The following is a 17427-nucleotide window of genomic DNA, read 5'->3' as shown; positions in this document are numbered from 1 at the left end:
GGAAGGCTAAGACAAAGTCAAGGTCAAAAGAAACTTTTACTCTGACGTTAGAAAATGATGAAGCGTAACGTCCTCTCTAAGTCTAGGAATTTCTGGCACATGCACATTTTCCCTGCAGTGGCAATAAAAAGGAAACATGGTGACTTTTTAAAAGATTGGATATTCATCATGTGCTTAAATTAATAATAAGAACATATCAGTAAAGAGTGTACTAATGCATTGATGGAAAGCTGGGCATGCTGCATTACTAAAATGTTATGAGGATGCAAAGTATATATGGAAACGTGATTGTGGGTGCGTAAGAATGGAAAAAAAAAAAAAAAACGTATATCCATCCACCACAGGACAAATGCACTGTGGAAAGTAATTAAAGAAAATGCTGGGATATCATGAGACTTTTAAGATGAGGTTAGATTGAATATGAATCACTCATAATTTTTTATAAATGTATACAGTACATAGACTCAGAGTACAAGAGCTAATGACCTTTTTAGGTCATTCCCATCTATTCCTCGAATCAAAAGGCACATTTGACATCTCAAATGCACTCCACACTTTTTTTACATTTGTGTCTGCCTAAAATTTTGAAAACCGTGCGTCATTATAATTAATTGCTACTTTGTGTAGTTGGATCACAAAATCATTTGCAGTCAATTTGTGATTTTAAGATTGTAAATTGTGAAAACAATTAAATGAGAATGATATTTTGAAGGCACTGCACAAACCTATCTGCATTTGATTACACAAATGACTTCAACCACAAATCACAATTAACAAAACCACAAAAAAATGAAACTCTGAGAGTTAAGGAATTCAACAAAAGGTATAGTAGATTTCATCTGCCCGATGTCCTTGGTTGAACAAAGTTTGAAGGTTGGGCATAAAGGACCAAGTGCAAGGTTGACATCAGCCAGGTATCTCAGCTCATCAGCAAACAGTTGGGGTGTACCAAAAGGTCACTCAAATCACTCCCAGCTCAAGTCGTCTTAAGTGACAGTATGTTAAGCAAAAGGTTACTTTGAATGGGCCATGAGAACAAAAGGGAACTCCTACTCAAGGGCAGAGGGATTTATCACACAGTAGTTACATTTAAGCCTTTTGAAAACCTTTTGAAGACCTTTGTGAAGCTCAAGTTTCACTTTCAAATTCTTAAAATAAAAAAAAAAGTATACGGGGTCGTGGCATAATCACAAATTACTTGCTGTTTCAAAGTTCCAAAAGTTGCGAGATGCCAAACCAATTTCCAGTATGGGTCATCAACTAACACGGCTGGTCAACATGACTGTCACATTTGGTGGCTAGCGTTAATATTGTACATGTAGATATTTTCTGCTTCTCAACAACAATCAAAGTTAGTCACATGCCGCATTATTATCATGACCATGTTATATTTGATAAAGAACGACAAATGGCAAAAGATGTAAGTGAGCGTGATCTCTGCAGGTACACAACACTTACCTGTATGTGGCATGAAGTCTATTCAAGTTCACATTTGCAATCATTTCATCACTGCAGCCTCACGTGAAAGCAGTAGCTTTATTCTGGTTATCAAAGCTATGCAAAGTTTGCCAAATTGGCAGCAGCCTCTCCGTGCATCACTTAATACATGTCAGTTTCTTCGGTTTCTTTTCGTTCTTTTTCAATGGGTCTTGTTTGAATTGCCTTCCGTGGGTTAAAATTGTAATTGTGTCCCAAATGCCCTGACCAGCTTGATTCTATATTTGCACATCCTATAGCTCCTGGTGAATACAAATGCGTGTGCGCTATTGTGTGTGTGTGAAGGGGAGATAGAGAGAACGTATGCACATGTATAATTTATGACTGACCTCCACAAGCTTGTTGGCATGTTCACGGAACACCTGGGCATACTCCTTGACCTCCTTCTCATTTCCACTCTTGGCCGCTTCGATGAGCACCAACAGAGGGACGTTGGTCTCCAGAAATGAGTCTGAGATGTGGTCCATCACTGCCTTTCTCAACTGGAATAGAATACAGATGGAGTGAGGGGAGTGGGTCAAATAGTTCACAATATTCATTCATTAAGTTTATACTGGAATGATCAAGAGAACGAGTGCGAGAGGGGGGGGGGGAGTGAAAGAAAGAAAGAAATCAAAAAGTGGAAGGTAACTCCTTTTTGGACGAAGTGCAGACTGCTTACAAGGCGTAATTTTCCCCATAAGGCTTTTTTACGAGGGTGAGACACTGCAACTTTTATCTTTGTTTATAGAATCATTTTGGAGCCAAGTGGCAAGGGACTGGTAGTTTCATGAGAAAGTAAATGGACCCTTGTGGTGCCACTCATTGGGATGTCTGATGGGATGCTTGAGGGAACAGTACAGAAAGCATGACACACAGGTGCTTTATCTTACAGAGGGGTGGGCTTACTCCACACCAGAAAAGAGAAAACCAAAAACAGGAATTTGCTTTACACATATATACAGTGCATATTATATACTCAATGGTGAGTGACAAATCCATTTATTTTTTTAAGGCATTTTAAATAATTGTTTGGAATGGTTACGGAAAATGTAATTTCACATCATACTTGAACTTTCACTCCATGGGAATGTGTTGTATACCTCACTACTATATTTAATTATGTTTTTCACAACTGTCATGTTGACACGGTAAATAAAATGCAGAGACACATAATTATTTTCACCATTTGAGTAACTATGGCATCGATCCAACTGTATCAGTATCATCCATCCACCAGCAAGTAGTCATTAACTGACAAAGAAATGGATATACTTTGAATTTCTGTGTTCTACCAAATGACAAAATGACTAAACACACAAACATCTTATTACTGGGGCCTTAATACATTTGCAAGAAACTGTCTAATAAGCGTTACGATGAGAACTGGTCATTGGGAAATATAGAGCTGAGTTAGAGTAAACATGATTACGGTGATAAAAAAAATTGCATGTCACCTAGAAAAATTAAAAATGTGTTTTAATCTCACAAGGGGGGGGGGGGAGACAACAAAGTAGAAGGTCTTTAAAACAAGATAATCCGTCATTAGGACCTCTGGTGAGACTAGATTAAGGTTCCTCTAGTGGACATGACATGGCTGCTCAAACTGTAAACAACCTGAAGCCAATGTAATGTACTATCTAAGTACCACTTTATCAAGAATGGTATAATCCCGGATCAGTGATTTAAAGAGCCGCAATGCCAGGTACAGAACATGATGGTTTATATTCTTTGGCTCATTGGAATGGTGACTGTTGCGTATGTTTCACTGCATCACTGCGGTTATGCATCATTGCTATCCAGTTATCTGGCGGTAGAGATGTGAAATGAGGGCAGATCTAAATCTCACATTTGCTGCACAATCTCTACACCATTTTTGCAGAAGGCAAAGGTGCGGCATTATTATTCTGGGATTTAGGGCGGAAAATGTGCAATATCCCCTGTTTTTTCCCTCTGCTTTTAGCTTCCCAGTCCTATTATTGCCATAAATGTACAAAATAGATCAGTTTTAGCTGTAACCAATTGTGAAAAATAAATTACATGCTTGACACAGGAATTATTTTGGGCATTAGATTTCATACTTCTAAGGAACGGTTCACACCAAATTCTAGTTTTGCAGCATACTCAGGGATGATTAAATGTAACCACAGAGATTCTTTAAATTGTATGAAGAACAAGTGAATAATTAACTCATTCTAGCAAAAATACATTCGCAACACAGTGCTTGTGAAAATTGGAAATCCAGCAGAGGTAACCTTCATGAGGCAGAAGGCTCAAGAGAAAGTTCAGTCTTTGTGCTTGGGTCGACGCTACAATTACTTGCTGGCAAGCTAGACTCTCACTTTCTAGTGGACTTGTTCAATGAGCCCGGATGATTAAGTTTAATTATTTTCAAGAGTAGTTCTACAACAGTAAGGTGTGATTTAGACAGATTCAAATCAACAAACACAAAGCCAGGACTGGCTATCAGAGGACATTTCGGGCCTGCAAAACAACCACAATAACATATTGGGCATGTTCTGAATGCGAGATACCTTATCCGCCTATCTCTAATCTGGTTTTATAAATCTTGTGTATGCTGGAGCTTTCAAGAAGCAACACAAAGCTAAGGTTAATCACAACAGATCACACATGTTGTAAAGGTGGAAGAAGCTAAAAAATATTAACAATATTTTTGAAGGACATCGGCAAAGTATGTAGCATATTGACAAGTGATCCTTGAGCTCTGAAGATGAAAGAAACTTTTTGCTGAAAAGAAACTGTGGTAAGAGAAAATATTATTCGTTATTATTGTAGTCAGTGAGACGTTTCTCAATATATAGAGTTATAATTAATATTTTAATATTATTAATATGCCAATTAGCAAAAGAAGACCTTTTTAGACTGAGAGCTTGGGGTCATTCACCTCAATTCCATCTTCAGGAAAGTCAAATAAATTGACAGGTGAAGAAACACGGATATCAAGATTTCTAACTGTTTACAGTTGCACTTTGCTTTGTGTTGACTGTTCTTGTGATTCACAACACATTGTGTCGGATACCTTGGGGTCAGCACAGGAACGGTTCTTATTAAAATGTCAAAAGCAATCACAGCATGAAGGGCTGGAGTCACGGCTGAGAAGAAACAGCCTGAGCAAATCAAAAATCAAGTAATAACTCTCACAGAAGATATCTATCAGTGAGTTTGGCATGAAAGACGAGAAGAGGAAAAAAAAATGACTAAGGCTGAATAATTGATCACCGACAGTCTAATAAACATAGGCCGCGTTACCTCGCTGTCACGCGTCTGATCAAAACAATGGAAAGTGTATAGGCAATAATTCACAGAATGGATTTCAGCCGTTTAGAAGTTTATCATCCTCGGAAAAAAGTACAAAACAAAGTCAAATGGAAGGTAGTGTAATGTACTGTCATATATGACAAGTACAACATACTTGGACAAGATATACTTGGGGGGTGAGGGGGGCTTGCTTTTTTTCTTTGAACTTTAGACCAGTAGTAGCTCGTAGCCTTCACTGTAAAAAAACAAACAAACAAAGTTCGAGAGAAAAAACGAAAATAAAATCCACAAAATCTTGAATTTGTGGACTATGGCAGCTGTTTTGCCTTAACTCTATAACCCATAACAATTAGGAACAGATGCACCAATCAACAAACTAATGGCAAAAATGGAAATGATTTCAACATCCCATTGAGGAGAGCAAGAAAAGGGAGCCAGACAACATGTGATGCTGTTGTGCCATGGGGAATCCTAGAATTAGCCATCAGTCAAATAGGCCCCACAGAGATGACTTGACGGATGCATTCATTACACACAGAATGATAAGAACTAAAACACATGGCTCATTTCAAACAACTTATTCAGCTTGCTTGCTAAATGCATACCAATTAAAGCAGCACTCCATTTTGAATGCTCACTCTTTGCGAGTCTACAAATGTGCCCTTGTCCATACATGCGGCCGGAGATATCACACATTCGTTTCACATCGAGGAACATAACTTGCCCTCTTGCGCACTTGCATTTATGATTACGGTGCAGTTTGGAATGCAAAATCAAAGTTCAGGCTTAAAAAGTGACTTATATTAGTTATATATTTTGCTACACCGCCAACAGCAGTCCAAGCTAAGTCATCAACTCTTCCTGACTGCAAATCTCTCACCAGCCCTGACAGCTTAAAATATTCTAGCACATCACATTTTAGTATTTAGGTGAAATATCATACTTGCAAAGTGTGAACTTCAAGTGTTTACTTTAACGCAGTGCATACAAATATAATACAGAAACTTGGGAAGGGGATACGTACTATTCGAGTAGATGAGTGAGAACTATATTGATTGTGTGATCATTGCATCACTTCAATCAAATGAGGCAAACACTGTGTGTGCTGCTACCAACAGAATCATTGATGATTCAGTATCAACAAGTTCCCAAACTGAGAAAACCAAATAACCTCAGTAAAGGGAAATTTAAGCCACATTACATCCATGTAGAGCTCCACTGGGCAGCATCATTTTGCTCAGTAGAACACTGGCACTGAAAGGGGCATTAAGAACAACCAAAGAGGGGTTATCTCATCACAATTAAATTTAAATTACGATTAAGATTAATTTAAAGTTTTAATGATCATGCAATCTTATAAGTATAATTTTCATTCAACAAACTGGTTGAGTTAGGGCCCAATACAGCTGACTTTGGGCAAGCTGTGGCGTATATCCAGCACAAATATTTTATGAATAATATTCAAAAAATAAAATGGAACTGATTCAATTTACAAGTGCACAAGGCTTGTAACAAATACCACAGTGGATGTGCTAAGTGCAGCAAATGTGCTGGCCTTGAACGTCTAAAATATTGAGCAAAATAAGAAAAATAATTGCCAACATTCTTTCCTGGTGCTCAAAGATTTGTTTTCATGTGAATTTGAGAATGGTTGGATAAAAGAGCGAGTTAAACTTTGTTATTAAAATACAATAGAATACCTATTTATTCAGGGTTTGGATATCTAAATGGATAAATGGATCAGTCCGTCCGTCCGTCCGTCCGTCCATCCATCCATCCATCCATCCATCCATCCATCCATCCATCCATCCATCCAATCTCAAATTTATTTATTTATTCTTGCAGGTGCCAGACAGAATTCTCATACCTACAAAGTCATCAATTTCAGGAGACCCCTTTAAACAGCATCCAATATTTGTTCAACCGCGAACCTTGCATTGACAAATAGAGCAAGCCACTTTCAAGACAAAAAGTGTTTCCAACAAGTTTGTTCTTATTAGAGTGGCAGATGAGCAGGAGCTTATCCAGGATGACTTTGGGCCAGAGGTACCCTTTGGATTGTTTGCCAGTATTCCATCTTGCTGCCATGTTAGGAAATGTATGAAGCTATATTTCAATCTGAAGACATGTATTCGGCAGCGGAGCATACAAGGTTGACGTGCACAGTCTACAGTGAGGTAAAAAAATGCTTAGTATTCTTTTGTATTCACCACTGAACACCAGATAACACAATGCTGCACATTGCTGCTGTCATAAGGCATGTTTGCCCCAGCCTGCTTTCATTTTACGAATGCAAACTGTCATTTATGCTTGTCTGCTCATTAATTGATCCCGCCTTTTAACAAAAGCGGCAGAAAGGCTTGAAATGCCCATACAGCAGGTGTGCTCCTCCCCAACGAAAGGGCCCCGTACTTCGGAAAGGCAAAATGACACCTGATGTGGTGTATTAGAATATCAACGCTCTTTGTAATGCCTATATGGGTGCTTTGCACCCATTCTGTCAAGTCAACTCTGGAGTCAATGGAACATCCTCTTTAAAATGAGTACCACCTGCCAGCTAGTCAGACAGCCTCATCAAATGCCCCCCATGGGAGGAAGGGAGTTATAGTTTCCCATCTGGAATAATTCCCTGGTCTTCAAAAGTTGCAGAGGACAAGGTCGCAACTCTTCTGTGCAAGTAGAGAGAATCTAGCATGACACCAAAGTTTGGTTCAGGAGCAAACTGTAAATGTCTGTGAAAGGGAGGATGGAACCTTGATGACATTTTTGAATAGAATTTCTTAGAAAACATGTGCAGTGTGTTTCCGTTTCTCCATTATAAGGACTGTGGATTTGTTCACGATGGTAAATCATGACTCATCCTGCGTTCCTTTCCTGTGTCATATTCACATTTGTCTTCATTTTCCTTATTCATAATGACCAACATTCATAAAATCAGAGTAAATCTGAATTTTGAATGTGCGCTACAAATTTTCTTTGCGATCTCAGGACGTCACCTGCAAACAAGCTGAAGTTTTCAAACAAAAGTATTTACATGTTAGAATGTACACCATCTTTTTTGTGGTACTACTTCAACTCAGCATTGAGTCTGTATCCCATTTTCCTCTGCCTGTTTAACACAATATTTTTTCCTCCTTTTTTCTGTCACTGTATAAATGGCACCGGATGGGGGGACAAATTATTCCTCCCGCCAATACTGAGTCATATCAGAGGCCGGAATGACTAAGCAACTTGATGCCCAGAGGGTGACTGCATGAGCCTAACTGGATAGATCTGCAACCACTGTGACACAATCTTTAGTGTTGGTCCAGACCAGAATTGGTGCTGTGAAAACTGCCCCATTAATGGTTCTGGTGACTGCCCGGGTTTCGTGTGACATGCAATGCATGGTATAAGTGTGTCTGCTGTTCAAATGCTCTCCTTTCCCTTTGTCTTGGCTTGCATCACATATACAAAGTGTGTCTTACCCTTTCAATAAAAAAAATAAAATAATACATGGTTTATTTTTCTTTTCTGTTTTTTATCTTGGTGTAAAGCATACATACTAAAAAATAGAGAGGTAAGACATCACCTTTACAAAAGGGAATATCAATGTTCGGAGAGAATTGTGGACACCCATGTTGAAAACAATGTAAAAGAAAGATGTTGAAATTTGTTTTGTTTTCATATAATTTTGTAATTACAGTAGTGAAATATATTTTTTGGGCAATTGAAAATGTTAAACGGTTAATTGTCTCAATGTTTTGAGAGGGCATAGGTCTAAGCGATTAAAGTGCAAAGAAGCGATTAAGTAGTTTACAAAGGCACAGTCAGTTTTCTGACTCCTCTGGCAACTATTTTCTACAAAGCAAGCAGCCAATTCTCGATAAGAAAAACACAACATGAGCAGAATCATATTTGACATTGTTTTGCATGTGACAACAAAAGGAGCTCGTTGAAACGAAATTGCAGAATCAATCGCGCTGAGCCTTGGCAAAGAGGTGGTGCCCATTTAAATGTTGCAAAGGCAGAGACTTATCGACATGATGGAATCTTTTAAAATGTGTATGTGCTAACGGGCCGTCAATAGTTTTCAAAGGTTGCCTCTCTTGCACAACTCATAAGAGAGCTAGAGGAAATGTAAACGTTATACTTTGACCAGCAGTTTGATTTATTTCATTGTTGAACATTTTAAATGTTCATTTTATGTTTTTAATTGCATGTATGAAATTTGCAGTGAGTGAGTTTATTTTCATTAATACATGTTCATGTCTGACAAGAAAAAAATTAGTGCTGAATAATAATGGATCAGATTATCATGAAACAAATTTTAATTCTCAAATTATTTTGGATAAAAAGTCACATGCAGGATTATGTGTGATTTATGATCAACTTGAAGCCATTGAAAGAAAAGTAATACAATATGTTGCATGATATGTATCTCTGGTAGGACAACTAAAGATACTGCTTACAACTACAAATATTTGTCTCTGCATAGTTTTGCAAAAAAAATCAAGATAAATGACTGAGAAGTTTTAAAATGTTGACCAATGATCATACTTATTTCAGCAATTTTGCAGGAAAAATAGCTGTCAAGTATCAAGTAAATAACACAAACCTGCCGACGTAAGTCTCTGGTTTTCTTGGTCATCTTGTCAATAGCTGAGTTGAGTGGATCTCCTTTCTCTTTTCTGCCAGTCTGTAAAATAATAATCACAAAACAACAACAACATGAATGCAGGGTTATTGTTTTAAACATTTTATGTAAGCATATGTTCAGTGCAGAGCATTTTGAAAATGCAGTTCATCAAGGAACTCCTTCTGACTTGTCAGTTCTACGTGACACACGAGTCTATTTTCAATGTTACCTAGCAACCGTACCTATCTGGCAAAATTCAATTTGGCTGTTGTCAGTTCCCCCCAAGGATCGCTTCCTCGCATTGCCAATTGTTGCTTGTGGCTAGAAGATGGAGCGTGCAACTAGTACATGTGCAGATGATTCCCCGTAAGTTTGTGAGTGAATGAATAATCTAAGGAAATGTATGAAAGTCTCAGAGTTTTTCTGACCTACACATATAAAATGTGATGGAGGAGCTCTTATTTATTACAGGTAAGAATATACAAATCCTCTAACTGTGATGGTGAACAAATCTGAAACTGATTTTAATTCTAACTTTTCTCTACCTCTATTTTTAAAAGATTTGCATCAAATTCATGAATTTCTCAGTTCAGTTAAAAGGGTACTGAGATGATCAAGAGAATAATCTTTAAAAAAAAAAAAACATACACACACACACTCTGATCTTCTGACAAAGCAATACAAGCATACAAAATTAGTTGTGTTGTTGCTAGGCAACAATCCTAGCAAGGAGGCGAGCACAAGCTCATAAGGCTTTGCAGGGACGTGTATGCCTCCTAGCATCGTCCATTGATGAATTAGCTCTAGAATCATCAAGTGGAACTGCAGTAAAGAAATAATTTGTCTCTTACATCGCCCGAGACAAAGCCATCTTGAACAAATCTATTGCAAAATGAGTGACAAAACCACAAGATGCTATCTTAGATACTCTGCATCTGGTTTTATTATATTATTGCGACATATTACGGCACATTGATTGAAACGGGAAAGAAACTTAATTGGGTATTCAGTGCTTGGCCTCGATGTGCTTCAAACTCATACAAGCAGCTATGAGAATGCATAGTTGAGCTCGTCTATTCCAAAGCAAAGGACATGACATTAGTCACTGTGCTGCTGCTTAAAAAGAATAACGTCTTTTTGGCACCAGTGGGACAAAGAGGATTGAATAAAGATGTATTGTATTGTATGAAGATGGTTTGCACAAAAAAAATTAAATAAATCATCATAATAATAATAAAAAAAAAGAAGCTTAACAGGAATATCTCTGAGGACACTTTGTATTCACACAATTTAATGCATAATCAACAACCTTAATTGAATTGGGAAAATGTGAAAAGAGCCAGTCTGTATATATTATCACTGTTGGGAGCATTACTGCATCCAACTGCTAAACAATCACTTTTACTAAATGTCCCACACAATTTTTTAAAATTGTGAACAATTCCATCTGAGTAAAGAAGATTAACATATCAAAGTACTGCTTGCTAAAGGGGACATACACTATCTGCCCCTTTTTATGTCAGCATCCTCCTGGCATTTAGAAGGCATGTGAAGTTCTTATAATTGCCTAAAGTCTCATTTTACATCTTTGTGATCATTACAGCATTGTGAGGAATGGGAAGATGTGGTTCTCATATTTGGTAGAAAATATGAAACAAGCAATTAAAAACACCACGCATGAATTTCCCCATCACAAATATTATAAACAAGGCAGATCAAAATGGTGAATCATAGGTTACTCAATGCGTCACACTGGCTCGGTCTGAGGGATACGCACACCAGTTTTGGCTGACACGCATATGTGCATGACAAATAAAGTGGAACAGACAAACAGACTCCCCATGTTATGTTCATTTATGTGTCTACATTTTTATCTGCGTTGGCATTCCTCCACTGCCATTCAGGTGTCTGTCCCCTGTAAGCAAATGTGGTATTACAAACTTGACACCACAGTTGGCTGTTGATTCTATTGTCTCCCATGCAGTGACACTGATTGAATCGTTCTTGACGACCACATATTGAAATGTTAATGACTGATGTTCTTCTCATTTAACACGTGCCCAAATGATGTTTTTCTGCCTCTTTTCTTAAGTGCCCACATTCTTTATCCCAATGCGTATGTAGTCTCCCATGAAGAGCATCCCAGACATATGGAAACATATGTGCATGCTGCTGAAAAGGTTGAAGGACCTGGGAATATTTGTTTTACTGACCCTGAGTGCCTTGAAAGGCGCCTTATACATAAAATGTATTATTATTATTATTATTATTATTATTAATAATACAAACACAAATTTGAGTAAAATTGTGATGTTTTGTAAAATAAAATAAAAAAAAAAACAGGATCATTATGTTAAATCCATAAATTCCCCTTTTTTCCACTTTTTGGGAATCCGTTGCATGCATCAATTTTAAAAAAATGAGAAAATTGCAAAAAACAGCATATATATACATGTTGAAACAGATTTGCTAATCATTGTATTCCATTTTTACTTACATTTTACATCAGGTCTCAACATAAACTGGAATCAAAACCTATGTCTACATTACTCTGTGGTACATTTTATTTTGCACACATTTGTCCACATTTCTACAGAAAAAACTTGTGTTGTCTGGCATCACTACTCATTGAAATTATCCATCTGCTACTTATCCTCATCAGCGTCTTCTGACAACTGGAGCCTAACCAACTGACTAATGGGCAAGCAGCTAGGAACATCCTGGACCCGTTGTCAACCAATCACAGGGCACATATACACAAAACTCACACATTATACACACACTGAAGCATGTGTCCTCCAATTTTGTTTAAAACAGCAAGAACGTCAGTTTGTTGTCGTTTTTTCGCGTCGTAAAAAAATCTGAAGTCCTGCTTTACATTGGAGAGCAAGAATGACAATCATGCCCACATAAGAGCATTTACAGCGTGAAAAAGAAACAGGTGATTAATATTTATTTGTGCGTACTCAATAATGGTCTCCACAACTCTATACTTACAAATTATTGCAATATAAAGTGACAACGGCAGAGAAACGATAAAACACGGGACAGGCGGGATGAATCTGGTAGCTCATCGGCAATAACATGGCAAATCAAAGAAATGGGCAGTTAAATCAGAGGGAAAGCAGTAAGACAGGTGGGGGAGGACAAGGGGTATTTTGTCTCATTGTCTCCTAAGATCAATGTGTTAAATAATATCAATTCCGGCTCGTTGTCAATTCAATTAGGCAGGAGTGAGAGGTACAATTACCGTCCAATGTGGTTACACTGTCTGTGGAACACTTTAAAAACAAGCCGAGCTGATAACGAGGGGGTGAGGAAGTGTTTGTGTGAGCCTGGGGTGGCGTTTGATAATAGTGCTAACATGTTGGTCAGGTTACCAGTAGATAATAGGGAGCTAGATGCTCATTAAGATACGCCAAGCTCTCTCGACTGTAGCACCATGGATGGGTCTGTTTTGACTTGTTCTCATTAAGTGGACATTAAGGGCACAGCGGTGGATCAGCTAGTTTGATTACAGGGTACTGCAAAACAATGCAATGGCTGCTTATTATTGTTTTGCCATTTAATATGTTGAAAAACACAGGGACCTTGAATGTCAAATAAGTCACCTCTGGAATAATATATTTAAAATATATACTACAGATATTAAGGCTAACATAAATATGATTAACTTTAAATACGTTGATGAATAGAAGAATAAGACACAACAACCCATATATGGAATAATTCTTTATACTGCGTGAGTTTAGTCCACTAACATGCATTTGTATTGCCGAAGAGTTCAACAGATGCAGTGAACTCAGCCTCATGTGTTGCTTATCCAATGATTTGCAACCTTTTTTTTCCTGCTCTCTTTTACATGATGGCCTAAAGTATCTACAACGGTGCTGCTTGGGACTTGAATACTGCTGTCACGTAGAGTTAATGCAGTTGGGAATGGCATCGCTTGAGGTGGCTCCAGAGTGCCTTCTGGTACTTGCGTATGTTTAATGGCTGATGCCTGTTTGCTTACTCCTCTCATTACACAGTCTCGTGTTTAGACTCCGGGGCTGTCGTTGGCTATTAGCATCCTTACGGTCAAGCGGGGTAGTGGAGTAGAGATGCATGAAGCTTATCAGCATGTTCATTGCATGTATGAAATAATAGTTTAGGGAACAATAAGTATACAGTACAGTTCTGGGTCTGCAATGTAAGAAATGACCATCCTTCAGCCCTAGAAAAGATATTTGATTTATTTTTATTTTTTTACATGTCAAATGTTGTTTCAGGTGCATTCCTGAATCAGGAGTGTTAATCATTTTAATTTAAAAGGTAAACTGTTGAGCTGACAGCAAGTAAAATAATCTGCATCTACCTCATTGTGATGATTTTACGATATATGTACTAATAAAAACATGCACACATGCACTGAACTACTTATTTATTTATTTATTTATTTGACGTATTAAAATAAAGCAAGTATTCCTTCATAAGTTTATGCTGATGATGACATACCGAAAGATTTCATTGTACCTTTAACTAAAGGTCTCACTTGAAAAGGTGCTAAACAGTCCTAATCTTAAAGAGTTTTTTTTTTCTTTTGGTAGCCATCCTTTGAACATGATGGTGTTTCTAAGAAGCTGTTCTGGCTTTTGATGTGATTGAAAAACGTGGACTACAAACCTTCTCTATTATGAGTAAATTTCCGCGTGTCTGCAATATCGAGAAAACCTCTCGAGACACTCTATGGCGAGGCCACCACTTGCATAACGATTGCTGGAAAATTGTATGGATGGATATATAGTGCAGGTACGTTCTTTAAAAACATCATCGAAACACACAAAAAAGGAAGCGGTAAAGTGTACTGGAAGAGAGGCAAGGGTTTTAAGTGTATATGTTCAAGAGTATAAGGAGGAATGGAGGGAATGCTCGGTTATCAGTGCAAAAGTAGAGGATGAGAAAAAAAAAAGTCTTGTCCTGCAGCAGCAGCATGGCCAGCGAGAGCGTCGCTGCTTGCAGTCTCCCTGAACTGAATAGCAAGTAGTTTGCGAGGGAGGGACTGCAGGAAGAGGAGACATGTGGGGTAGAGGGAAGGGGATTCTGGGAATAGGGTGGAGAGGGTGAGAAAATGAGAGTGGTGTGATATCTATGAGTGCAGAACTGTGGTAAAGAGAAAAAGAGTCAATGGGGTGAGAAGAGGGTCCGAGTATCATTGATGTACTTTTGTTACACTGCAGAGAAAAAGAAAGGCTATTTATCACACGCTTTGTCTAGGCTCGTGCACACGCTTTCGGGGTGGAAGGACTTGCATTTGATTTCATTTTAAGGAAGTGCTGTTTTAGTTTCAAGTGAAGAGTCATGGACGACGGATAAAGCAAGGAATCAGTCAATCCAATTTTAGGATTTGTTCTTAATGCTAGGACAGACTAAAGCCCATTTCATCACAATTCTCTCTTCCTTCAGTTGCGTCACTCCAATCTCGCTGAACAGTGGATCAGAGCAAACAAGAGACATGAAGTGAAGGATTTTTTTTGAAGACAGGCAGGGGCACAAGAAGGTATTAGTAGTGACGTTTTGGTAGCAGAGGGTCAGAAACCTTAATAACTGATCTATTATTGTCTGTTGACTCGTGATCTATGCACTCCTCAAATATTGCTGTTCACAGGCTTTTCTGACTCCAAACTTAAAATAGCACAATCAAGCTATGGGAGAAAATGAGGCACATTTTGTGCCTAATAAATTATTTGTGGTATTCATGAAGCATGCAGCCAAGACGTGAACTGAAAATGTTCAGTGCTGAAATAAATTATGCGTTGTGGATAAACAACAAAAGCAAAAAAAAAAAAAAAAAAAAGTAATATATTCCTTGGAATATTCAAAGTCATCAACAGACTGTTCCATGACACTGGTCAATTTTAAACTGATTCTAGTTATAAAATGTGGCTAAAGGACATTTGGAATAACCAGTTCCAGAGTCAAACTGTCACCATCATATTGTATGAACAAGCAGCATTTTAACCTTTAAATTAACCACTGTTATTAAACAATGACAATTAATTAATGACTCAGCCATTTTTGACATATGAACTGTGGCATTTGGGATGCCAGATGCCAACAGTGGGAGTTCCACTATGTCAAACGTAAAAATAATGCAGAGCGTAAGAAATGCACACATAAAATAAAACTAGAAACTAAGAAATAGAAACTTAGTTCAACCCTGATGCCAACTTGCCTGTTAGTTTCTTTGCACTCACCGTTCTAAACTGTCAAAATGAGCTCACTGTTTGAGCTCTTAACCAAACTGTGTCAAGTGCACAATTTTAAGCAAGTGCAGCTCCACTAACCTGAACCGAGTGACAGGAAAACAAGCTTTTCAGACACACTTCAGTTCCATTACATTTCTCCAACATGTCACCTCCCAAAAAAGATGTAATACCATCATAAAAAAAAGGAACAGGCTTCTGTATAACACCAGTACGTGTTTTTCTTTACTTCACTACATCGTGCAACAAAAAAATGTGCATACTCAAGCACCCAAAGTAAAGGTGATGGTTGTCGGAGATCATGCAGGCTTCGGGAAAATATGTATTTCTGTAAGCCGGTATAATGACGAGTCAAGCTGCTCATACTAGTGGGCGATGAGATGAGGTGGCTCTAATCAGGGATTATTTAGGGAAATCATCCTCCAGTCAAGCAGCCACCAATATGTTATCAAACAGAAACATGCAAATTACAACAAGATGACTCTCGCACATTACGTATACGGTGGCCAACACGGAGTCAGACATTATGTGCGAAAATGGCAGCATACTTGAATCCCGAGTGCTTTTTCTGTAATGATACAAGGCACATGTTCCTCAAAGCGTGATGCAGTAGAATTATCACGGCCAACGCCGTCCTATCATCAATCCTTTGTCCACCTACAAAAAGCCTATTTGCTATTGATGAGATCAAGTAAAGGCAAACCAAAATATAATGGCCACCTGTGAGATAGACTCAGAGCATGAAACTCATTTACTGTATCACCATTCCCTGGGGTGAGTTCGGAAATTCACTCTGACGGCTTAACAGCACTCTGAGAATAGGTGTGTTCAGAGAGGAAGAGCGTGCGCCCTCTATTCATTTCTGTAGGCATTTTTGGTTCTACACCGATCAGCAGCTTGTACTTTTTGCATCTGTACTGAGTCCCAAGTTGGAGTGCCCAGCGTCCGCTCTGGCACACACACTTTCTGAACGGTGAAAGTGAAGCAGTGTGTGTCCTGAACGCACCCTGTTTTTTTTGTTTAATGTAAATTTCGTACCTTAACTAGGATCACACGTCACATAGTAGCCAAAGGCCCTGGTCAAAGAATCTTGGTCCTGGTATTTTGATACTGTAAATCCTTGTTGAGACACTTGTCACATATGAGTTGCCATGACTTTTTCTACTTTGTTTTGGCAGTAGTGTATTATGCAGTAGGTATTTTTCAATGCAAAACACGGGAATCTCCATCTTATTACTTAAAAATGCACTCCGACAACGGTCAAAGAGAGACTCCTCATTTCCCCAAAACAATATGCAGATTACGACCTTGAAACTAGTGGGTGCCATTTATCAAACTGTTATGAAACAGTACAAATGCGGGCCTTCGGGAAGACATATGAATCAGTCTACATTTGAATTATTAACTACTGAACTAAATCAAAATGAACACTGATAGGATCTCAATCAGACAAAGTCCACACTGGTCTGCTCCATCAGCTATTTGTGTATGAAACGACAAAATATAATGTACCTAGTGACGATTAGCCTATTCAATTATGTGCCTGCTGCAGATAATTTTCCATAGCCTACATAATTTAGTGGGTCTAGACATGCTTTGGCATGTAATGCGGTCACACAAAATGTCTGCAATGGCCGAACATATTTAATATTTACAAAATCTGCCATTCTTAACCAGACACAGTACTCATGCCGGGTCATGGACAACGTCTTTAACAGAGTCGGAAAAGCATTTGTTGATTTGATTCTATGTTGAAGTCTATTCTGTTCTGATACAAGTCAGAAATGATACAAAACACAAGTTTTTTTT

The 17427-nt window shown here is 38.2% G+C and overlaps 1 protein-coding gene across 1 annotated transcript in view; it reads right to left on the bottom strand.

The window, feature by feature from the left end:
* Positions 1-17427, bottom strand: part of ctnna2 (catenin (cadherin-associated protein), alpha 2) — a 146605-nt gene that overhangs the window by 50092 nt on the left and 79086 nt on the right. The window contains exons 8-9 of the mRNA XM_061275465.1: positions 9353-9433; positions 1827-1979 (exon numbers count right to left, since the gene is read on the bottom strand). Of these exons, the coding sequence (XP_061131449.1) occupies positions 1827-1979; positions 9353-9433 (234 nt within the window). The remainder of the gene's footprint in view (positions 1-1826; positions 1980-9352; positions 9434-17427) is intronic.

Source organism: Syngnathus typhle, linkage group LG3 (assembly GCF_033458585.1).
Source record: "Syngnathus typhle isolate RoL2023-S1 ecotype Sweden linkage group LG3, RoL_Styp_1.0, whole genome shotgun sequence".
Lineage (NCBI taxonomy): Eukaryota > Metazoa > Chordata > Actinopteri > Syngnathiformes > Syngnathidae > Syngnathus > Syngnathus typhle.
The sequence above is the reverse complement of the archived record's forward strand: the minus strand, read 5'-3'. Positions and strand labels throughout refer to the sequence as shown.